This window comes from Takifugu rubripes, chromosome 19 (genome assembly GCF_901000725.2).
Source record: "Takifugu rubripes chromosome 19, fTakRub1.2, whole genome shotgun sequence".
Classification (NCBI taxonomy): domain Eukaryota; kingdom Metazoa; phylum Chordata; class Actinopteri; order Tetraodontiformes; family Tetraodontidae; genus Takifugu; species Takifugu rubripes.
In genome coordinates this window covers 9,733,189-9,757,869 of record NC_042303.1, presented here as the reverse complement: position 1 = coordinate 9,757,869, position 24,681 = coordinate 9,733,189, and the positions used below count along the sequence as shown (strand labels likewise).

Sequence of the window (24,681 nt, the reverse complement as noted above, 5' to 3'; positions counted from 1 at the left end):
TGCTTCATTTGGATCTCCTCTTTCCTTGCAGCGGTCAGTCTTGTTCTTCCAGGAGCCAACAGATGTCAGTGGTGAGTCCTGTTTGAGGAACTCAGCATCCACAACATACAACTCCAGGAACAGACTGATGTAAAAGTATGAATAATAAAACTTTTTTCCTTTGCTACATCCAGACCCAAATGTGGAGTGTGTTGAAACGCGGACCACATGAATCCTGCGTAATGCTGACTACTATAGAGAGCTTGATGTGTGTGTGTGTGTGTGTGTGTGTGTAATCAGTAGGTCCTCCTTTCAGATGTCAGTCAACCAGTCACTCCCAGCTCCTCCCACCCGTGTCAATCAAACCGGCTGCACCCTCTCAGTGGACGCGCATCACATCCCCGTCCTGTCCCTGCTGGACGCAGTCCTCCAGGCTCCGGCACACTCTTGCAGTTGTTCCTGGCACGTTGCTGTAAGCGGGAGCAGCAATCTGGTGATGCTCTGGATGTCGCCACCATCCGATGGACCTATTTGTCAATGAAAGATTTGGGAGCATCTCCAATCACCAGTGATTCCAAATGAAAACCATTGTTCTTCTGCAGGTAAGTAATGACGATGCTCATCTGTTAACTTTATCTAGATTAAGGGTGATTTCCTGAAAACTTTTGTTGGCCATCCTTTTAATTTCCAGTGCACTTTTTTGACCAATATGGAGAGACTAAAAAAACAGCCAAATGTGGTTATTATACATTATATTAATTGTCAAAACCTTATTTTGGTAGTGTTGCTGCAACCTGTTTAAGAACACTTTAGAAGAAGGGCTGCACCTTGGTTTTCTGATGACCGGAAACCTTTATCAGGCCACAAACACGCTAGTTTCCCCTCTGTGACACACTGATGGAGCTCATGTTGCTATTCACACAGAGGCGTCAATGAAAATCTCAAGTATTTTTGATGTACAATGAGATTTGTTTTTTCAGCGTCATTAAGGACATTTGCCCCTGTTGTTGCTGTTTGTTCGTTGGGAGGATTTGAAACAGACCGAGAAAAAACTAATCCAATTTTATTCTGGATCTGGACAGATTATTGTAATTATTCTTAATTTGCTGGGCCTTGGTGGAGTCATGTGTTGGAAAATCAAAATATACGGCGGATGGCATCACGGAAGTGGCTGGAAATAGACCAGTTTATATAAATGAAATCAAATTGGTTATTAACACAACTCAGAAGGTCAGCACAAAAGCTGGGATTATAAAGTATCACCACACAGGCTGAAGCAGTCCAACACAACCAGGGGTCAAACGGCGAGACTCCATCATTCTCATGTTAGAGGTGAAAAGTAATTTGCTGATGGTGAATTATTCCTCCACAAGAAGTAAGAAGTAAGAACTTTGACTGAACTCATGAATCAGCTGCCTGACCCCATCAGGGCATCACCCCGGATTTAGGAGGATGTGGCTCTTACGCCTGGGCTGCGACCAGAACACGAGTGAAACGAGGACGCCCTTTACATAACACCTGTGCGGAATGTACGTGTTCCGGGCTTCCACGGGGACAAAACCGCCGCCTCAAACGTGAGATGCCAGCAGCTCACCGCCAGAGGAGATTACAGCAGCACAGTCTTAGTTGATCCCCCAGTGGTGAGCGGTTGCATGTATTTAGGACACAGCATCCTCCAGAGTCATTTATTTAAAACCCGATCGTGATTATCACCACGCACGCTGCCGTGCACGACGGTTCATACACAGAAAATGGGTTGAAATCAGCCAATTTAACGCCGCCCTGGTGTTTTTTTCTCTCAATATCGCATCAGGGTCGGGCCAGTTCTGGGAAGAGGCTTCCTCTTTGATGGTGACACTGGACACATATTAATCAATGCAGCCAGTTCTTCGCAGCTGGCTCAAAACAAGCCTGCTCATTATCCTCCATTCAAAAAGAATGAGGATGGACGGAGGAGAAGAAGGACGTTGGTCCATGAATTATTCCTACTGATCACAGGTCCCTATGAAATTCAGAGCACCGCTCTTTAAAAGCCCACCAGTGAATGGCTATTCCCTGTCACTAACGTGTGTGTGTGCGTGTTCTTGTATGTGCTACGTATGTTTTGAGCAACAAAATAATCATTGTAGCAGCAAATTGGGACATTGTTGCAAAGTGAGGCCATTTTGGTTGGTCCCCAACTGAAAAAGGACTGTTTGAGGATGTAGACAAGGTTTAGGATTGAGGTTTGAAATGGGTTTAGGGGTTAGGTAAGAATACCCAACGAGGATGTGTGTGTTTGTGTGTGCGTGTGTGTGTGTGCGTGTGTGTGTGTGTGTGTGTGTGTGTGTGAATGTGAAAGCAAGCCATATCCATACGTTTCCCTGACATGTTGTGAGATCTGATATATCTGATGATGTCATAGGGACGTCCTGTGGCCTGGAATTTAAACCGGGATATAAATGAAAAAGTTAGATGAAGGTCAAGGCAGACGTTTGTGTCCCTGGGAAGGTCAGACTGACACCTTTTCTGTTAAACGTGCTTTGATTTTTTTTTTTTTGTACACAGGAGTAAAGATTTAATGTTGGAGGCATCTGTGTCAGGTACCGTGGCGCCTTTGCTATGAGTCATGGAGCCGAGCGGTCCATTCCTGACCTCAGAACACAATGACACCGGCAGCACCGCCGCTTTGACGCCGATGCCCTCCACTCCCAGCAGGCAGATGGGCTTTCCCCTCCGTCCGTCTCACATTAAAGACCTGACTGGGATTTGCATCATGGTGACCTTGAACGTTCTGGCCCTCGTGGCCAACACCGCCGTTCTGATTGTTGTGGTAAAATCCCCTCACCTGAGGAAATTTGCCTTCGTGGGACACCTGTGCGCCGTGGACCTGCTGTGCGCCGTCTTGCTCATGCCTCTTGGGATCGTGGCCACCTCACCGTACTTTGCCGGCGTGGGCTTCACCATGCTAGAGTGCCGGCTCTACATCTTCATCAACATCATCCTCATAGCCGCCTCCATCTTCACCATCACGGCCATCAGCGTGGAGCGCTACTACTACATCGTGCACCCCATGCGCTACGAGGTCAGGATGACGCTAAGGCTGACGGCGGCGGTGTTGGCGATGGTGTGGATCGCCTCCTGCGGCCTGGGGCTTCTCACTGTATTCGGCTGGCCTGACTACGGCGGCCTGGGCTCCATCGGCGCCGCCCACTGCTCTCTGCATTGGATGCATAGCGACCACAGGCGGGTTTTCTCTGTGATCTTCAGCGTGGCCTGTTTCTGCCTGCCCGCCGTCGTGATATTTGCCGTGTACTGTAGCGTATACAAGGTGGCCCGCGTCGCCGCCCGCCAACACGGACCTCTGCCCCTGTGGACGAACAGCCAGTCCAAGCATCGCTCTGACTCCATCAACAGCCAGACGACCATCATCACAACGACGCCCAACACCCCACGGAGGACGGTGTGTGACTGGCCCTTCGGTGGAAGCAAGGCCGCCTTCACGCTGGTGGTCATCGTTGGCCAGTTCCTCGTTTGCTGGCTTCCATATTTTGCCTTCCACATCCACCAGATGTTGAGCCAAATGCACTCCACGTCCGAGGAGCTGGAGGACGGGGTCACCTGGCTGGCGTACTCCTCCTTTTCCCTCAACCCGTTTTTTTACGGGCTCCTCAACCGGCAGATCAGGGAGGAGCTCTGCAAGCTGCGGCGCTGCTACTCGGCCCGGCCGGTGGAGCTCGCCGCCTCCAGCCACGAGGGTACCGGCAACGAGAACTTCCTGCAGTTCCTCCACAGGACCAGCTGCACGGTGGAGACGCAGGCCAGCGCTGCCACGCCCAGTCCCAGGAGCACCTTGGATCAGACTGGGCCGAATGGTTTCAGGATACCGGGACAGATCCCGGAGGAGTTTACCTGAACATATCGTTACAGGTGGGCTGCTGCATTTGCAGACTGGGACTATCACAATAATCCTGCAGAGCTATTGAGAACCTTTCGGTCATGAGGGTGGAAAGAGACCAGAGGATTTAAAAAAAAAAAGATTTTATATGCTGTGATTTATGGTGAAAACAGACGGAAGAGGTTTATTGTGATTTATAAAAAGCTATTAATGGTTTATAAGCGCCGATTTGCAGGGATGACTGTAACCGTGGGGAGAAATAAACATGTTGTATAAACACGTTGTTTCTGTTTATTCCACATTGTGGAACATTGAGCTACTTGTGGTCCTCAGGAGTAAACGGTCCTGTATTTAACGAGGGGAATGTCGGGCCGGAGCATCCATGTGTGCCGATTGATGCGTGTGCAAGAGCCACGAGCGTTTCTTTTGAAACAGTTGCTACACGATCAGCCTGCTGCAGGAAGAAAAGCAAACAAGCGGAGATATCTAAATAAATAAATAAACAGCATAAATATTCTTTTTGAAGGAGTTTACATTTATTTGAATTGCATTGTTGTTGTTGTTGTTGGACTGGATTTAAGTGACATCAATTTTCTTTGCACAAAATAAAGGATCCACATCATTGCTAACATTAGCACTCCTTCCTGATGGTAAGAAATGATTCCCAGCAGGATGCAGAACCCGGCCTAGAGGATGGACCAGTGTCGGCCCCCCCAGCAGGCTGCCATCAGTGTCCTCTCTCAGAAGGTCTCTGGACGTCACATTCCTGACGCGAGCCGGCAGAAATGTACGCAAGTGGATTTCCTCTCATCCCCTCTGAGCACAATAAAACAGCAAAAGCAGACCTGGGCACGGACAACACTGACTGACAGCAGCGTCGCACATTACTTATGGCAATATTGTGCACAGTAAATGGGGATATTGATCCAGCTCAACCCTATCAATAATTACTGATCCTTACATTTAAAAGCAGAACATCAACCCAAACTCTAACCAAGAGCAGGCCCATTAGCCTGACCTCACACACCCACACACAGTAATCCAAAAATATAGACACCAGACATTTATATAGATTGGAATGTGTCTCTATATGGTCCCTGATGCTAAAGAGACACCGGCTGCTGCATTTAAATGCGTCGATGATGATGATAGACGCAGTGCACAAATATTAGCAGACTCTCGGATGAAGGTCAATCAAACACAAACGCTGCTGATTGAACACAAACACAAACACAAACGCTGCGTGTCCACATGCTCTCTTGCACAGAAATGATGGATTAAAGTGAGATCCAGTCACCATTAAACAGTACATGTAGCCGAATGTTTTTGTTTACATGGATAATTCAAGATCAAGGCGTGAATTCTTATGTTTTCCTCGGGGTGATTACATGTTATTTAAGAGTTACTTAACATTAATCCATAAAATAAATATTAATGGATGTGTTGGAAGTTGATAAAATACAGTTTAAAGGGTCGATTGCCTGTTTGATCCTTACATGGCTGAGCTTCATGAATATTTAGTCCAGGGACGTCTTCAAGTTGCCAATTAAACTCGAGACCCTTCCGCCTCATTTGGGGTCTTTTATTGAGTCCGGTTACATCACCTCTTCTGCTCACTACAGCCCTCGCTGATCAAACGGGAAAAAAACCCAGCGAGGCCGTGGCCTGAGTTCAGCCGGCGTGCTTTGTTCGTCTTAATCAGGGAACATGTTGTGCTTGAAACACAAAGAGGCTCTCTGAGGCTGCACAGACACGGGTGATAAGAGCAGCACTCCTGGAGACTCAGAGGAGAAACCTGTGATTGATGCCGCTGCCACAGCGAGCGCTTGTCATTAGAGGAGCAGAAGCCTCCTCCCAAATCATCAAGGACAGGTCTGCCCCCCACCCCCATGCAGCTCTACAATATACTTACATGTTCACTCTATTAATCACAAATTCTGACGTGTACGTTTGGCTTTTTTCACAGAACGCAGAGCTTTAAATCCACACTGAATTATTTTTTTTTCTTTTTGATGGCAGACATTACAAGTCATCCGTCTGACCTATTGTGCTGAGCACAGCTGGAGTGACAGCTGCTGAGCAGGAACACTGTCTGACATCCTTCAAACCCCCTCTGATCTGCTGCTGCTGCTGCTGCTGCTGCTGCTGCTGCTGGCAACTCTAATCTGATGAAACACACGTACAGTTTCCTCAATTAGATGACGCCCGAATCAGGATATGCCTCCAAATCTGATATATGTAAAACAGAGACTGATTGAATTATCACCAAACAAATCTTTGTTTTACGCATTATATAAAAAAGGGCCGGTGATTGTGATACGCCTTTTACGCTAAAGCAGATGCTGAAGTCATAAGCAAGGAGAGGAAACATCTCTTTTTCTACCTCATTCCAAAAAGGAATGTCAGAAATCTCCTCCACATTAAGGACCAGTCTCACTCCCTCCTGGATGCACACACACACACACACACACACACACACACCCGCACACACACACACACACACACACACACACACACACACACACACACACACACACACAGTCTCCTTGATTACCTCACCTGTGCACCAGCTACACACAAACAAAGCCCATCTGTTGAGGTGTACACTCCATTAGCATGCCGCAGTATCCAGAATAGATACCGGAAGCTCTCTGCCATCAATACACTTTGTTCCCTTTCTCTCTATCACTCAGAAATGGCCGTTACCACGGTGACCATATGAGGCCGATCGTATGGTCGCTCATCTATGTTAACCTCTCAGGACATAAAAGTTGGAGATGCAGTAAAGATGTGCTGTAATGCACTTATGTCCAACCTGCAGTCAGCATTTTGTTGGGTGAATTCTCTCCTCAGGTGGCGGTCCAGATGGTCCGATTATCACGCCGCCAGATGCTGCACTGGGTCACTATTGTGCCGGTTGTGATGGGGCCACGGCTTGTGATAAAGGTCAAGTGGCTGCATGACGAAGGGTTGGATACGATCTTCCTCTGCGGCTTCATAGCTGATCTATTAATAGCAGTGGCGGAGATGTTGGGGACGGATAATGGGTCCAAAGGTTGACAGTGATGAAAATGTTTTTGTTAAAAGCATGTTGCAAAACATGTTTTCTTACTCCGAGTGCAGACATGTGCGAAGGCTCTCCACTCCTGCTGCATGCACGAACAGTCAGGATGTTGCAAAAACACAAGGACACAATTCTTGCCGTCTTACTTTGTGGGTAAGGCTGTTGATGAAGTGGAGACACAACGCGATTAACTCAAGATAAACATACAAGTTAAGACAAGAAATCAGTCCAGCACTTAGATTTTGTTTTGTAGAATAAAAGAGGAAATATTGTGTTTTATCCAAGGCTGCAGAGGCTTCGCTGCTTTTAACTGCTGATGGAACAAAAATGCACAAAGACTTTTTATTTGTTAGATTAACACCGAATGTATAGCTTCATGAGTTTGTAATACTACTACTACTACTACTACTACTACTACTACTACTACTACTACTACTACTACTAATAATAATAATAATAATAATAATAATAATAATAATAATAAACAATTTCTTGTTGTTATTATCATTATACAGAATTGAATTGAACTGAATTTCCCCTGGGATATCAATAATGTATGTCTTCTATCTTTTTTGTTTCTCTACCTTTATATTTAAATAATAAAAAAAACCAGATTGAATGGACAATATAACTAAATACAAGGAAAAACATCTCTGACAAAAACACAAACACAAAAAACCCACTATATTTCTGTTTAGAATCATTCTCTGCTCCGTATGGCTGTCATTCCATTATTTACCAGACGGCGGCAGTGTTGCTCCAGCAGAATTTGCTGGTAATAAGATGAGAGCAGTCAATTTTAAAGTCTATTTTTGGACACACACACACACACACACACACACACACACACACACACACACACACACACACACGCACACACACACACACACACAAATGAGAATTTTAGAATCACACAGACACAAAGTCAATATAAACCTTTACAGTTTGAGGAAACATGAAGCATGAAGGAAACACACTGTAACTAGTTCAGTGTTTCACTGACGGCCCTCACATTTGGTTTTACTCATTTCACATTTGAATTCCTACCAGTCAGTATCAGTGTAGCCACTGATACTGACTAGAGTATTTTTATCCCACCCAACCCTTCCAATCCCCCCTCAGGCCACAGGAAAATAATCTTGACTTGAAAGACCATCTGTAAATACCATCCACTCACTATAACGTTCCCAATATAACCCCCGTGTGCAGCTAGTGGAGGGCTCCAGTCAGAGGCCTCAGTAGCCGTCTGCATTGTGTCTTCTCCACGTTTGCATGGACGCCACGAGGAAAGGGGACGATTTGGAGGAAGTGGAGATCGACCTGGGGGAGCCAAATGACCCAGGGGAGTTTGACATTGGAGATGAAGCTCAAAGGCTGTGGAAGGCTGTCCCTATACTGGAAGAAGAGGAGGACATTCACACATCTGCAATGGTAGAAATCAGCGACACCAAGCCTCTGATAGATGTCAGAGACCCTCGTGGTATCAATGACTGTCTCAAGGTATTACATATGAAACGCCCCTTTCTGTTTGGACTGTAAAACAAAGATGACCACACTGCTTACTGGTAGTTTCCAGGCAGGTGCAGGATTCCAACAGGAATTTGATCTTCTTTTTGTCTTCAGGTGACGTTTGAGGATGTGATCGCTGAGCCGGTGTCAGTGCGCAGTGGAGACAGAGTGTGGATCTGGAGTCACGCCCTGTTTGAGGTCTCCAGAGTCTGGATCTACAGGATAATCACAGCCGTCCTTGCCATTCCTTTGTCAGTTGCCTCTGGGATCCTCTTTGCCATCCTCAGCTGCTTTCACATCTGGTAATGTCGCGATTCTGCTGTCACTGTGTGAATCTGCTGTCAGTCTTTAATTCTGGAGATAAAGATTGCGTTTAAAGGCACGAGCTGCACTTCCACAGAGTCACATTGAAACCCAGCCTGATATATTACCATACTCCTGGCTTGTATTTCCAGTGGGAGGTCTGGGGGATTGACTGTGGGAGCTGCGTCAGCTGCAGAGGCAGTCTGACCACGGAGGTGATAGCCTCTAACAAATTAGCCAACCAAGATGATTGGGACAGGTCTGGTGTGTGCTGGGATCCTGTATTAATAAATAAAGCATGCTCCATCATCTGAGGGGACCCAGTTACAAGAGAGAGAGTGAGACAGAAACCCTGTCACTCAAAATCAACGACGTTTTGACCCATAGATACAGTATGTGTATATGCTCGTCAATGAAATCCAAATAGAGCAGCAAAACAAAGAGAAGCTATTAGATGAGATTCCTTTTTTGCAGGTAACTCTTTGCGAAGAAGGCCAGCAGTCACGTAGAACACTCCCAGTCATGTGTGACAAAGCAGAACTATGCGCTGACTTCTTTGACAGTGAGGAACGATCACACTGTCTGCAAAGGACAATGGGGACGGTGAACTACAGTCACACTGTGTAGGTGTGGCTGTCTGATACAGTCACACTGTATCCAGAAGACCAAAACAAAACCATGGGTGTATCAGTGAAGTATGACTGAAGCTCATCGTGAAATCTTTAATGTTGCTGCTCAGTCAGTCGTGGTGCTCTCTGCAGGTCACCACATGGTTTAATCGCCTTCTTTCTGCGGCTTGTGTGAATCCAGGAAACTGTTTCCTCACCTCTCACTGATGTGCACACTGTTGTTGTTGCTTTTGAGAGATGGGGAGCCAGCAATTCCTACTGTTGCTGGGAGGTACAGCCATGTCTCCATATGACAAAGTAAGTCTTCTGGACCTCTCGACCTCTTCTGTGGAGTATCCAGCGGCGACCTGAACACCACCGAGAACAACAATGATGTACACCTGCCAGTGCAGCTGAGATCTGTGTCTTTTATCACAGCTTTATCCTCCGCTTGAAGGCTGTCACAACATGACAACAACCCCAATGTGGTTTAGAACTGTGGTGGTCCTGAATGAAGAGGAACCATCTACAAACACTTCAGGATTGTTGAGGAGAGCTACAAGTCCGGGCTGTGCAGGGCCAGGGTTCAGGGCCAGGGTTCAGGGCCAGGGTTCAGGGCCAGGGTTCAGGGCCAGGGTTCAGGGCCAGGGTTCAGGGCCAGGGTTCAGGGCCAGGGTTCACCTTTGTTCCCTCCAGCTGGGAGGACAGGAGCAGAATGCAGAACAGATCAGGAGCCCGCTGTTGTACCTGAACTATGTTGCAGGAGGGAGCGGAGAGTTTTTCTATTAATGAGCTTCCTGCGTTGGTTGGTGTTGCTGCCTGCAGGGTCAGAGACAGTTTTAGAGAGGAGGGGGTCAGGTCTCCTGTAGGTTAGCTACTGCCTCCAACAGGAACCCATCATAAGAACTAAACTCTTTTGCAAAATGGCCTAAATCTTTCCAGTCACCAACAGCTTTGACACATGAAGTATTTACTTACCTACATTCTCATCCTTTTTTAAGCTGTGTGAGATTCTGAGACTCTAGCACTGGGAAAAAAAACAAATGTGGTTGCACACAAATGTGCCTCATTCAAATACATGGACTACACCAAGGTCAAAGGTCGAGGTCAAGTCCCCATACAGGCAGCAAGTGTCATCAAATACAACATAACATCACTGAGTCAACATCAAGAAAGGGGACGATTAAGAGGGACATAGAACCCAATTATCTATTTAACTCTGTTTTTATAATGTAACTAAAATGTGAACAACTTTTATTAGTTGTCTCTTTCTGCAACACCAGGATGGTTGGTCCATGCGTCCAGGCTATTGTCATCAGCACGAGCTGGCTGCAGAGGACATGGAGCGTCCTCCTGGACCTCATCGTACGCCCTCTCTTCCTGAGCGTCAGCCGATGCTGCCGAGGCTTCAGCATTCACCTGGCTGAAGAATGACCCTCCAGAAGGATTTCTTTTGTTGTAAATATGTACGGATGGTCCATCTTAACAGACTTAGAGAAAGAGATTTGTTTCGAATGAATTTGCAATCTGCTTTATGTTTTTTATTACATGCTAACTTTTAAAGGCATCAAAGTACAACTTACCTACTTTTACAATCTTTAATTTGGTTTCCAACTGATGATTTATTTAATTCAGGAGAAACGTCATATGTACTCTGTTTTTAATGGATTAAAGGAACAAAAAAAGCTGTATTTGAAGTGTGTTGTGAAATTTCCACATTGGTTTGATTGAATTAACTGCACCTTTCTCCTCCCACCAACAGGTGGCAACATGGGTCTCAAAGTGGGGCTTAAATGGGCCTTTAAGCGTTCTGCAGAATTATGTCCTAACTGGTGCTTCATTAATGTACCGTAGCTTACTAAGAGGACATGTCACTTGGGCTACAACTACCCATAATTCCCTCTGCCAACATCTGGAATAAAAGCCAAACTGTGGTCCTTCATTGGCTTTAACGAACCTTGTTTGGAAAAATGTGTTGTTGATATTTAGAGTTTTTGCGCATGGCAAACTCTCCATGTTTTTGAGGATTTAATCAAGCAGAAAATTTAACTAACAATCAGCGTGTGCTGTGATAATTTCACTCATCATACAATTATTATTTTGATTCATTTGTAGAGAAGAACTTTGTTTACAGTTTTGATGGAAATGCTGATAACTGTTGAGGGTGAAGGTTGTTGGCTTGATCCCCAGACATTCTGTGCGTAGATAGCATGTTCTGCAGCTAATATCACAGACACTGTAGGTGTAGTGGGCGTGGCCTGCAGGTTTATACCGCACCTGGTGGCTGACTTGGTTTCGTCGGATAAAAAGAGAAATTTTAATGCGTCCTGTAACCTGAGAATTGAAAAATAGATAGTAGATAGATGCATCTTAATCACCTCTTCTAATTGGCATACATTACAACGCATGACATGAACATTATAATTCTTTTTGAAAATCTTTCTTGAATCACTGCCTGCTGTTTTTTTCCATGCTTCATTGTTCTGATGTTGGATTTTTAGCTGACTTTGCCAATAATTTTCTTCGATGCCCAGGTCTGCATCTCCCTCTCAGCATATTTGGAGCACCTTCAAACTCTCCTCAAGGCAGGGATGTTTCTGCTTTATGACCCCTGCATCTGTGGGCCTTCAATAAATGTGTTTAAGATTTTGTGATCTGATAAATATAAATGAAAAATATTCTCATTATCAGACAATTATCAGTCAGACAGATAAATATCATGCATTCTCTCAACAATGTTAATATAAGGGATTAATATTAATACCAAAAGACAGAGTCATTATTATAAAATATACAAACCCCTGCTGCTGTAATATGCATCAATTTAAGATGGTTATGCTTTACTGGACATCCGGTTAAATCAACGTGACAGGGATTACACACAGCAGATCATGACATGCTGAAGCCAACGAAAAGAAGGAGGTCTTTGAACGCATCACACTGGTCGCCGCTGCGCCGTCACAGCCCCCCCGTGCTGCACGTGTGTGTCAGGCTCCTCTGGCTGCTGGTGTTCTTCATGACGCAGGTGCTGGAGTTCCTTTTGTGGCGGCACCGTTGATTGCAGCTGCAGGAGGACGCCGTTGCATCGCGTTTACAGCAGCAGGAGAAGCCCCGCCTCAGGTCCTGGAACAGGTGTCCGGCGAAGAACATGTAGATCCAGGGGTTACAGCAGCTGTTGAGGCTGGCCAGCAGCATGGCGATGATGAAGGCCATGTCTGCGGACAAAGGCACAAGGTTCACTCTGTTTACGCTGTGGTTTCACTGATGTAAACAAGACCCGCAGGATGAGTTTGGCCATGAAGGAGTTGATTCTGGAGTTAATTTCCAGAGAGTTTCACATGTGATCGATATTATTTCGCGGAAAAACATGATCTCACACAGCTGGAGTGTTTGATCATCCCCCAGTGTGACACACCACTGACAGAAGACAGCTGGGTCACAGGGCTTAGCCTCGTCATGAATGAGCTGGGACACTTTTAGAGACATTTATGCCTGTCAAACAATTTATGGCGTTGACTTAAGGGACACTGACTCTGGTCTTTCAGCTCCACAAGGATGATTTTATTTTTCCAAATCTAAACTGTTTACAAAATGAGGTGTCACTGTAGCTCTCCCTCTCTCTCTCTCTCTCTAAGAAAAAGATGACAGATGCTGCCGAGGGGGTTTAACCACTTTAATGTGACCGATTTCTAGATAAGAGGTCCTGGAACGTCCCATCTTAACTACCTCATTTGTATCAATTAAAACACTTCTGCCTCTTGGAGCGCAGCAAGCTCAAAGCTGCATTTCTAAGTTTAATAGGGTAGGAAAGTTCTGCAAAAGCCGCTCTGGATCCACAACCGTGGTTTGCCCAATGAAGCGTGGGTGGCAGCATTCGACAAACACGCCTATCAAAACTCAACAAACAAGCTGAGCTTCATGTCGGCACTTCTCTTAAACGGATCCACCAGTGCGTTCACCACTTTATTCTCCAGCCAGATGTTGAAGAGAGTCGTTCATCTGCTTCCCATCCTCCGGCCTTGCTGCACAGCTCACCAGAGCTGGCTCGCTGCGTCTGTTTCTGCTGCAGCGGGACTTCTGATAGCAAACATCCTTCACTCACTATGATATGAAAACCCCTTCTGAGGACAAAACATCTCTTAAACGTCGTTCTCTGTGGGGTCACAGCAGGAAAATCACTGACACTTCTGCTGAATTCCAATCGTTTTAGAACCGTCTTCATAATTGTGGCCACCCAGACTCCTTTCCCTCCATTACTTTGACTTATATCAGAATATCTGTCAGTAATAAAGCCATTAATAATTAATACAAGAATTCATTGTGGTTGTTTGCCATTTCTTCATTTTTGGGGTGGTGATGTTATTTGTTTTCAGTTTAGCATCGAGTTGCAGGTAGCTTGTACCCATCACACTCGCACTTTGAGTATTAATTTATTTATTTTCCTCACTTTGTGCCCGGTTACTTGCATGAACAGCTTTGCTTTGAACTTGTTCTTCTATTCCTTCATGGTAAATTGGAGAGATATGAGGGGTGAATGGGAACAAAAAATGCTTTAAATGGCAATTACAGAACCCACCACTGGGATGGCAAATAGAAAGAGTCTTTGAGGTCTTAGTACCGGTACCCCCCTCCAGTGGCTCCCACTGGCTTCCATTGAACCGTTTACCAGTGTGCTCTCCTCCGCATTGTTCCCTTCAAATCGACTTTCATGCACTCCACAGGTGGACGACTGTTATGTGCTCTGATTGAACACAGCAGCCCTGGCAGGTGCCCTTACCTTCTCTGGGCGCAGCAGGATCCCACGCAGACCACATCTGGACAGAGAAGAAAGGGGTCCAGCACACGACGTAAGCAAGGACCACCACAAAAGTCATTTTCACCGTGCGGATCTTTGCTTTGGAGATCAGCCTCACGCTACTAACGCGGGAGAGCGGATGCGCGCACTTGGAGGGCCCCGCATTTAGGGCCAAGAAGCGATCCCGGGAAGTCTTCACGTTAAAATTCTTCCATATCTTGAAACAGATCAGCCCGTAGCAGACGCACAGAATGGCCACCGGGATGATATAAATGCTGAGACTCATCCATGTGATGTAGGCTTTGGTCCCCCACGGCTGCACGAAGTCCCCCCAGCAGTCATACACGCCGCTCCCGACCTCCTTGAGGGAAAATATGAACGCCTGGGGAGTGCTGAATATCAGGCTGAGCATCCAGGAGGCGAGCACGTACAAACGGTCCTTCTTCCTGTCCACCAGGCGCAGAGGCTGGCAGATGGCTAAGCACCTGTCCACCGACATCAGGACGAGCATGTAGGTCGACGCGAACATACTTACGACCTGGAGGTACTTAACAAGCCTGCACAGCACATCCGAGCCGTAGAAGCGAAAGGTGATGTCCCAGATCAGCTGCGGGAACACCTGGAACAGCGCAACGACGAGGTCCGCGATGCTCAGGTGCTTCATGAAGAAATACATGCGGGACTGGCTGTGCTTGGTGGCATGGGTGGCCCACAGGACGCACAGGTTGCCGGTGAGGGCGAGCAGCAGCACCAGGACCAGGACGGCAACTTCCACTTTGGCCACGTCTTCGTTGCGCTTCAGCGGGTTGACCGTGTCGTTTCCGTGACTCACATTCGGGTTGTTCCAAGAAACGTTGAGCAGACAAGCGCTTTGCTCGCGTAAAAGCTCCCCCATCGTGCCTTGACGCGCCACTTTGGCGCAGCAGCAGTCACATCACAGCCTCGACGGTGGGGTCTCCGTCTGCTTTTGGGGTCCACACTGATTTTGTCAGCCTGAACTGACTCACCGAAGACTCAAACTGGATTAAAACTTAAAGCCCCGAGCGCAGTGCTCATCTCTCACTGCGCCCAGTGTGTCTGATTTGCTGGGACTGATGTCGGTAACCTCCTCCCCACATCATCCAACTGTGTGATGCTCATGAGCACACTAAATGATCCTCCCTTCTACCCCCACCTCCCACACAATAAACGCTTGTAACAGTCTGAAATAAAGAGGAAAAGTTAAAACTTTGGCTTTGGTTGATCAATTCAAAAAGCAATCAAACACGAGTAAAAAATATCTTTTTACGTCCGGAAAAATGCAATTTAAGGATTGATTATGGCCCAAATCCCCTTATACTTCCAGCTGATTTGTGGCTGTCAGCAGCACACAAAATTAACCCAAGATCCATTTGTTCAACCCCCAAAGTTTCTATTCAAGAAAGGACAAATACGGTACATTAAATTATAATTACAGTAAAATATCCCAAAACACACAGGTTTGACTAAAGAAATATCCCCTTACGAGCCAAATCATGCTTTCTTCATGACAAAATTAGCACATTTTATTTGAAATCAAAATATATTCATCATGAGACAAAAAACGAAACTCGTCGTAAATGAAAACGACCAACCTTGATGGGCAAGAAAAACCAGGATTATTTTTCCTAATCACAGCGCAGCTTCTCGACTCAACACCTCTGTTGAATAAATGCAGCAGGTGTTGTGTTGTTAGTCATTTACCCAGTTGAATAACCTCAGTTTACGGCCGCATGCGCGCCAAATCCATTTGGTAGGTGTTGGCAGATCCTGTAAATACGTCTCCAGAACACCAGCTCATGTAACCGCTCTGCTCTCAGGTCAACAGGGACACGTTCATTAGCTACCTCCTCTGTTGGAGTGATTGCATGTTTGCCAAATATGCAACAACCTCTCGTGCATGAAGGTGGGAGATGTTGCAATAATCTGCAAAAAAAGCCAAATACCTGTTGGAGGAGTCATTCAAGTCGCAGCGGAGTGTGTTTTTATGACAGGTGTCAAGGCTTTGTCAGCCGGAATCTGCTGCAGGAGCATGACAAATCCTGCAGAGTCACGTTCCGGATCGGTGTCCCTCCCGTCATCACAGGTCGGCCATGTTAGCCTGGATTGATGGAGATTCATCCCAGTCACAGAAGTTTCCAGCAGAGGGAGGAATTGAAAGGCTTTGAAGGCTGCATCAGCTTTATCAGCTGGAACTTTTTATTATTCAAGGTTGAGCCAAGGTCTTCCTCTGTGGAAGCTGCTGCTGCACAAACAAGTCGCGCTTTATTATGAAAAATCCAACATAATGCAGAGTGTATTCTGTGTCAACCCTGGATCCATTGTGTTGATCTGTGACAACAATCCGTAAGTGTTGGATTTAAAAGTCACCTCACTCATCTGCAGAGCCTTGTAGAGTTTGTTGTGAGAGGCCAGAAACAGCCTGGACGGATCGCATGTCCATCTACGGGGTTAAGAAGAACAAAAGAAAAGGAAAAATGGTGTTTAATGAGGTCGGCATGCATCCTAGCAGATGAAATCTGACGATATGACATATTTAGACAGTTAATCGAGCCTGATGCTACCATGAAAAACACATTTCCAAACGAAATGTCCAGTATTTCACTATTTGATCATTCTCCCGAATGATTTAAAAGCATCGCTGGCATCATATTCTGAAAAAACAAACAGGAACCCAACATTCCTGATGTGCTTGAGGATGAGTCAGAACAAATGATTCCGTTTTTTGAGTCCATGGATTAGAACAACATGAAACTACCAAGAAGATACTTTAAACTTAAGCCCAAAGTGTCAGACAAACACTTGATTTATTGTTTTGACTGTTCTGCACAACACAGTGTGACTGTTTACCTTTCCTGTATTTTATCACTGCACAAGTAGCTTGGATCAAACGTCTCACCTCACCGAGCTAATGCAATAGAAAGAAGAAAGAGTAAAAGATATCTCGTTTCTCACAAATGCCCTGAAACAGATGTGTGTTGCAGTGATATCTGTCTCTAGTGCAGACACAGAACGCAGCTCCAGTGTTCCGACCCTGACCCCTCGTAAACATCTGACAGGGTCTCCACCACCAGTGTATTTGCAGATGAAGTCAGCGCGCTGTCGCAGAGCAGTGATGTAAGGGCCAAAGCATCCTGGTCCGAGCGCGAGCCGATGGAAGGATAAGAAGTTAGCGTGTTGGTGCAGCTGCCCAGCGGATTCCGTGAACTCGCACAGGTATAAACCAGCAGTCATTCTTCTTTTTTCTTTTTGGTTCCTAACCTGAAGCATGTGTATGCTGCTCTGGGGGGGGTGGGGGTGCGGGTGGGGATGGGGGGGGTCAGAACTGAAAGGCAGGACCAAATCGCGTTCACATGATGAACTCACGGTGGGTGCGAGAGCTGCCAAGCACCTTCCAGGAGACTGTTTTCACCTCAGACTGTGCACGGCATTTACAGCAGTGCCAAAAAATAAAATAAAAGAAGGCAATTGGAAATCCAATATTCAAACAGTAGAAGTTTATGTCTTCTTTCCCCCCAACAAAGTCTCAAATCTATGCTGTTTTAACGAAGCATAACAGAGCAGACACAGTCGGGCTTTTATTCCTTTAAAACTGGAATGTTGATCATGTGGACACAATTTAAACAAAAACTAAAGGCAAATGCCAAGTCAGCAGCTCCATATGCAGCACTGGCCCCTGGGGCTCGTGGAGCCCGCTGAGGGTTGCATCTGTAGCTGAGGTTGGATGAGGAACATCATGCATTTGAACGGCTCTGCTGCATTCAGGCTCCATCTTCTGCTGCGTCATTTAGAAACCCACTGATTTACAGCAGGTGAAAAACTTAAAAAAACAAAAGCAACAGGCTCGTACCACATCAAAGCCTGAAAATCTTCCTCGGACAGAAAACATGGGCGAAGAATTCAATTATAGCTTTGATTTAATATGACCTGCTAAAACAGAGTCCTGCAGCCGCTCACTCACACTTGAAAGAGCAGCGTTCCACAGGCGCATTCCAGGAAGATTATTTAGTGACATGAACTTCAGCTTTGTGAGTTCCCCCCCCAAAAAAGAGTGAGAAGAAAAGATGAAAAGGGAGCTTCTGTCATAAAAACATTCTGTGACTTTCCAAAACCAAACATTTTAAAACCTCTGTTTATTTTAGATTGGGAGCCTGCAAAGTGACTAATCCCATACCGAAAGTCCTCTTTTTAATATTAATGTGAATGTTTTCAGCCTGAAACCCTGAGAGAGCCGTGGCAAATTTGCTCTTACGGAATTCTGTGATCAGTCGAGTCACAGAGTGTTTATTTGAACAGAGCCTGCGCGGATTAGTCAATTCACAATGGCACCTCAAGGCCTTTGTTGACACAGCAGTGTTAATTTGGAAGGAATGACTTCCTATAAACAGGATATTAAAGTGGGCCGTAGAGAGGCAGAGACTTCTGGGATGTGAGCGGAGTGACTCACGTGAGAGACGTCTGCTCCGAGTCTTGAAGCTCACAGCGTTCCACCTTTATCTGATGCTCCTTCAGGGATGACATGTCCAACGTTAACACTTCATCTGGGTCCGCGGGGAGATTCAGGCCCATTTGCACTCTCGCCTGCCCTTAATCAGCAGCGCCTGCAGAGGTGCTTATATCCCTGTATACATGTCAAAATGAAATAAATAAGGGTAATTAGATACAGTTACATGCTGCAGAAAACAATGGGATCAGTGTAGGGATGGGATCGAGCAGAACCTCCGCAAGCATCCATTTTACAGCCCTAAATTGTTGCAGATGGGGATGATAAGAGATGCAGATAAGCCCACCGTGAAATCAGAGAAGGTCCATTCCGAATAAAACAAGGTGATAACATCAAGGAGGTATGAGCAAAGGAGGTATGAGCAAACCTTCAAGAATGTCAAAATCCAATTTGTCATAAATCTCCCATTAAAACATTTTTCTTAATTGTTATTTAGAGCTGGAATTAACAGGTGTAATGAAGTATAGTAACTGTATTTCAGTCACAGGTTGAACTTCAGTGAAATATTGCTGCCATCTGGTGCGCTGTGATAATATCAGCTATTATGTCAGTGCTAACATTCATCATCTTTCCTACAGGTGCATTGCCAGATCATTTAACTGTCAGAATATATAGTAAAATATATTGAAGGCACAATTACCGATAAAATGGACAGTTTATTTATGTATTGGACAAAAAAGACATCAATATCTGCTGTTTGCTTTGTATGTTCAGCTGGTTCCATTTAAATTGGGTATGTTTCTGATTGAACAGCCTTCTAACCTCAGGTGTTTTAGCATTGCTCTTGATAGGCTAGGCTAGGTAGCATTCCCAATTTGATATTTGGCGTTAAAAAGCACTCACAGATATTTAGCACAAATAGCTAAATATCTGGGTAAACAAAAGCAGAGAGAGGTTTGTCTTCAATCTGCTGTATTTCTAGTTTCAAAGAACAAACACAATTGTACAATATATCAGACAAGTGGAACTCACACTGAGAAGAATATTAAATATTCTATTGCTCGCTTTGGCGGTAATAGTCACATGTTTCATTCATTTTCTGTTCATTTTCCTCCTAATCACGGTCACTGGTGCGCTAGAGTCCCAGCATTCACTGGGTCAGAGGCAGAAATACACACACACACACACACACACACACACACACACACACACTTATTTACTTCTAAAAGCATCAAGACGGAGGACCACAACCGACCCAGCACGGCATCAGAAATGCTCCAGGATCAAATTACGGCTACATATGAACACAACAGAAATCCCTGTAAACAGTTTGTCCTGCCCAGCATGTAAATATTTAGAGTCTGTTGGTGAAGTAACCTCTCACGTACACGCCAAAATAACGTAAACCTGCTCCGCAGAAACAGAACATGACAAACACATTCCAGATACATTCCGATACCGTGGTGACAAAAATCACCCTCATCTCGTTGGCTCATTCATTCATTTTCACTCTGATTGGTGGAGAGATTCGGAAGACAACTGGGACAGGTTGTCCCTCGTAGCCAAGGGCAACATCTCCGATCTAACAGAGATGTTTGACAGAGGGAACTCAAACTGGGATTTGAACCGTGAGCCTTCAGCATCACTGTAGAAACTTTTCTAAACTCAAAAACCGATGATAAGGTTGAAAACAATGAATCGCACCAGTAAAGCTTTCTTTCCATATAATCATTACTTCCTGAGTAGGGAATAAAAGTGTGTTTATCCAAAAAATTAAGACAATTTAAGCGGAACGATGTGAACTTTGACTGTAGTGTAGCTGGGATCATCCCAAGAGCTTTGGGGGCGAGATCTCCTGTTCTGATTTATTTGTTCAGATGGAGCGGAACAGAACTGGAAAAGCTGATTAGACGGCATCTGTTTATTTATCGGAAGGACTGTTGGGAAGAGAAAAGCTGACACATGACCTAGGCTACTCTATCCTGAAAACGATCTTTGCACGTTAGCAGGAGGTTACGTCAACCCCAGAAGGGGGCAGGTGTTGATGATGAGGTAGCTGTAGACGTTTACTTTTATTTGTGTCCAAGTTTTGGGGTGGAAATCTGTCAAATTCCAGGCTAATCTGAAGTGAAATAATGTGGAAAGTTCTAGGAAATGCCCTGTCTTTGTTTTCTTTTCTTCATTAATAAAAGCCCTCTGCTCTGGATTATTTTGAGGCAGAAATGTCCTTTAATGGGCTTACATAAGACACTTTTTGTGGACAACAAACATAAATCTGTTGTCCAGCATGTTTCCTCACAGCAGAGCTGATGGAGTTTGTTCTTCAGTATGAGACGCGCGGGAAGGCCTGGGAATAATTCAGTGTGATTTTATGACTAACTGTGGCTAAAAACAGACGAGAAAAACTGCAGAAAAACTAGCTTAATTTTTTCATCTTTTGTTCATTTGTAACATAATGGTACAGTTTAAAGTTGACCAAATCTTTTTAATTTCACCAATGTGTATTTCACCAAGGCATCCTGTTGGACAAACAAATAAATACCATCAATATTCAGTTATGCTTTTCTCCGTGAGATTGTTCAAATATGGTATGATCATGCATCAATCATCATTCTCTTTTCTCATGACCCCATGACCTTTTGGGCGACACACATGTCCACATCTTGAAGAATGAAACGTTTTCTCCAGGTCCTCACATGTTTAAAAGGCCTGTTTGAAGGTTAAGACATGCTTTTGAGCTTAGAGGGTTCAGGTCAGTGTTAGGTAGTTAGTTGTGATGACAGTTGTGAGTTAGAATAAGGAGCTGGGTAATGTTTATCCAGGAATGTCCTCACAAAGATACACATATGAGGAAGTGTGTGTGTGTGTGTGCGTGTGTGTGTGTGTGGGGGGGGGGATGCGGGGGCTCGTGTGTGTGTGTGATCAGCTATCAGACCTTTTTTACCCATGAGACCTCTATGCCTCGATGCCCCTTGCTGGTTCTTGATGTTCATGAGTACCGGAAGAGCCGAGGCCAAACAAACAAACAAGCCTCTTCACCAATATCTCATAACACGCCGCTTCAGATGTGGGAAAGAGATCCAACAACATCTGTGTCTCATATCTCAGGGAGACATATGATATCCATGAAAAGGATGCTAGGACGTCTCAGCAGTGACAAGGCTCCAAGTTATTTAAAACTTTTTAGTTGTGTCTGCAACAAATCAACACTCGGGGCTTCTCCTGACATCACGGACCACCGCTTCCTCGTGGCCGGAGGACAGAATTCCAGAACTATCTATGATGTGTTGAGAAATAATAATGGCCTTTTCAAATGAGGTCAGAAATGGGATGGGAAACATGTAAGACAGAAAAAGGAATGCAGACATGGAAAAGTTAGGATTTCTGATCTATTATTTTCAATGTATGGGACAAGTACATTTGAGCCTCTTAAATAGACATTTTCTTCTTTGGAACTCAGTAAATTTCCTCTTTCTTGTGATCCAGCTCCTCCTGAAGAACATGAGGATGCTCAGTGGAGCCTCTCGTCTCCTTTTTAACACCTTGCTGAGCAGAGTTGGACCAACGGTCGTATGCCCAGGCAGGAACAACTGCGTCCTTGCCATGAAATATGTCCAACAGCCTAAATTTCCTCAACACCACATCAACGTCTAAAACAGACTACAGCTCAAATGCGTTGCTTTGTTTTGGGGAATTTTGAAAAATACCAGTTGTCTCATGGTGTCCAAATCCCTCTCACCTGCAGGAAACTGATGATCTGCAATTTTCCATAAGCAAATTAGTTCCGTTGGTGGCGGTCACAGTGGATGAGATATTCATCGCTGCAACCTGTCAGGTGTGTCTGGGCCGGCTGTTGTCAGCGCTCCGTGATCCCACGGTTTTCCTCTCCTTGCTCTTAAGCCAAAATTCCGTTCTGCTTTGGGATTCGGTTAATCGGAGCTCTGCATCTCCTGATGTTGGGCTCAGCATCTTCCCAGTTTCTGCTGGTAATAACGGGACATAGCCGGGGGGGCAGATAACGGGCTGCATGTCTAAATCCACCATGTCCTTGTGATTGGGAACAGGTATGTGGATGTTTGCACAGCTGGAGTGAGAGCCGGGAGAGGCTTCAAATCGCACCTCGGCCCCATCGTTCACACGTGTCGTTCTACCAACCGATTTAAATGTTGATGGAGCCTTCTTGTGCACCCATAGTACCTTTTTTCCTGTTTCTGTGCTGTTGGAATAAAAAAACAGCCAACAGTATCACATGACCTCCTCATTTGATTCAGTGTCACTGAAGTTAGCACATGCGTTGGCTTTGATGGCCAGTTGTTCAGCCTTTCTGGATCCAGGGATGAAACCAGACTATGTGCATAGGGGGTCTCCCCACCAGTAACATCACGTACAACCCCAGCCCCAGCCCCAGGATCCCCTGGGGCATCCTGTTGCCATCATGGCTGCCTTCCCAGTCACATCCAGTTAAGGAGTTAAAGGTACCATCTCTTTATGTTTGTCATGCAACAAACTGGAAAAAGGACCGTGGAACGTGAAATGTTCTGGCTGGGGCTTGGGCCACCACTGCAGCCCCCGCAGGAGGGCGATCCGGTGCTGCGCACGTTGCACGTTGCACAAACAGTTCCCCCAACACAGAAGACTGCCACAGTCAGGCGCTCAGGAATGGCTCAGAAGGACAGAGTCTGAAGCTTTGAAATGGTCTTCAAATTTTATTGGTTCTAATTCAATCAAGCATTCGGGGGAACTCAAAGGAACCCCGAGACATCTTCCCAGAACAGCCCCAGACTATATGAGCCATCTTCCACTCAGATGTTGTTAACGTAAAACAAAAGGAGGCCTGGAGATACATAGTTTCATTTACAACACGGAGGATGCTCTGTTCTTCTCTAGAAGGTATCATGAACTCTTGGGTGTGAAACTCGGTGCGACAGCTCTCTTCAGCATTTGTCAGGCTGCCAATGAATCCTTTTCCATCGTGAATAAGTAACGTTGGGGTCTACGCAGGAGAGAGGGGGCTGTCACTTACACTGGGCTAAAATGCTTTGTTTCTGCGTATTTTCTGGATTATCCGGGGTATGAGGTTATTATTATGGTGTTCTACACATTTAGGACAAGCTGGGGAGATTTAGTGTTACGCTGACGACATCCTGGTGTTTTTAATGGTTTTAGCTACATTTCTGCCTGGGATCATAGTCACGCAGCAGCTGGAGGGACTGGTTTGAAAGATCCCAGTTTTTAAAAAGTAACAGCAAAGAAAACACATTCTTAGGCTCCTTTTGTGCAGCACAAATTTCTCATACAGCTGTTTTATTTTTTGCCACAATACCTGTCCAGTCATAGGCAGCTCTGGTGGCCTTGCTAATCCAATTACAACATTAATGAAAAGACCTTTTGAAGTTGGAGGCCTGTCTGGTGTTCGTCCATGGGTGGTTTCTTCCCTGTTGGCAGCCATTCAGGCCTTGAGCCAGACCATAATTTGATTGAATTTCCACTTTAATCTCAATAGACAGACTTAAATGAATTAAACCTGGCTGGACACAGGAGAAACAATCAGCCAGACATTGATGGGGAACAAAGAAAATAAAACAAAAGGCCGCGTGTGTCTGTTTAACGCAACGGCATAAATCTCAATTACAATTTCTTGCTTTGAAGCCCAGTAAATAATAAAACTTGAAAACTGGCCAGTGCGTGCAGAACCACCATTGGAAACAATCAAACTCTTTTCATTTGCATTCAAATTTACGGAGCCACAACACTAAACTGTCAACTTGGTAAAATTACTGCAAGGACACCCCCTCATGGCCACTCCGGTATCCACAGCAACGCCGCTCCTGTTCACTGATGATAATTATGCTCATTCATCACAATGACCTCATTTTCCGAACGCCGTCGATGGGTATCGGCTGAAAGGCTGAAAGCAAAGCGTGTCACTTAGCGTGTGATCCCGGAGGAAAGCTGTGTGGTGCATGACAACGCCTCCACCCTCAGGACGGCGGTGGTACGGTCACTGGTACATCACCATTGCATCAACCGACGCGTCTCCACAGCCTCATCTCTCAATAAAAGGGGACATTTTCGTGAGGTTTC

At 45.4% G+C, this 24,681-nt stretch overlaps 3 protein-coding genes and 1 long non-coding RNA gene across 8 annotated transcripts; 2 read left to right on the top strand and 2 right to left on the bottom strand.

The window, feature by feature from the left end:
- The first annotated feature begins 5 nt into the window (after positions 1-5).
- Positions 6-4,246, top strand: si:ch211-213o11.11 (probable G-protein coupled receptor). 4 transcript variants are annotated; one of them, XM_029827258.1, is made up of 3 exons: positions 6-135; positions 283-581; positions 2,527-4,246. In XM_029827258.1, exon 3 carries the CDS (start codon positions 2,588-2,590, stop codon positions 3,872-3,874), a length of 1,287 nt encoding a protein of 428 aa, XP_029683118.1. In that variant the 5' UTR covers positions 6-135; positions 283-581; positions 2,527-2,587; the 3' UTR covers positions 3,875-4,246. The 4 variants fall into 4 exon arrangements, with proteins under 4 accessions (XP_029683118.1, XP_003973413.2, XP_029683117.1 ...); XM_003973364.3 differs by having other exon boundaries at positions 31-135; positions 280-581; XM_029827257.1 differs by having other exon boundaries at positions 37-71; positions 280-581.
- Positions 4,247-7,909: 3,663 nt separating this feature from the next.
- On the bottom strand, positions 7,910-8,617 carry LOC115246995 (uncharacterized). The gene is made up of 2 exons (XR_003886095.1): positions 8,484-8,617; positions 7,910-8,315 (listed from the first exon to the last, which is right to left on the bottom strand). It is a non-coding gene; the product is annotated as an uncharacterized lncRNA (long non-coding RNA).
- Positions 8,107-11,571, top strand: cav4a (caveolin 4a). Of its 2 annotated transcripts, XM_029827283.1 has the most exons (4): positions 8,107-8,420; positions 8,544-8,731; positions 10,624-10,806; positions 11,103-11,571. In XM_029827283.1, the coding sequence occupies exons 1-3, from the start codon at positions 8,193-8,195 to the stop codon at positions 10,772-10,774; spliced, it is 567 nt and encodes a 188-aa protein (XP_029683143.1). In that variant the 5' UTR covers positions 8,107-8,192; the 3' UTR covers positions 10,775-10,806; positions 11,103-11,571. The 2 variants fall into 2 exon arrangements, with proteins under 2 accessions (XP_029683143.1, XP_003973412.2); XM_003973363.3 differs by lacking the exon at positions 11,103-11,571 and having other exon boundaries at positions 10,624-11,031.
- A 195-nt stretch (positions 11,572-11,766) lies between these two features.
- On the bottom strand, positions 11,767-15,325 carry LOC101069687 (isotocin receptor-like). Its single transcript, XM_003973362.3, has 2 exons — positions 14,118-15,325; positions 11,767-12,555 (listed from the first exon to the last, which is right to left on the bottom strand). The coding sequence occupies exons 1-2, from the start codon at positions 15,028-15,030 to the stop codon at positions 12,299-12,301; spliced, it is 1,170 nt and encodes a 389-aa protein (XP_003973411.2). The 5' UTR covers positions 15,031-15,325; the 3' UTR covers positions 11,767-12,298.
- Between the last annotated feature and the right edge of the window lie 9,356 nt (positions 15,326-24,681).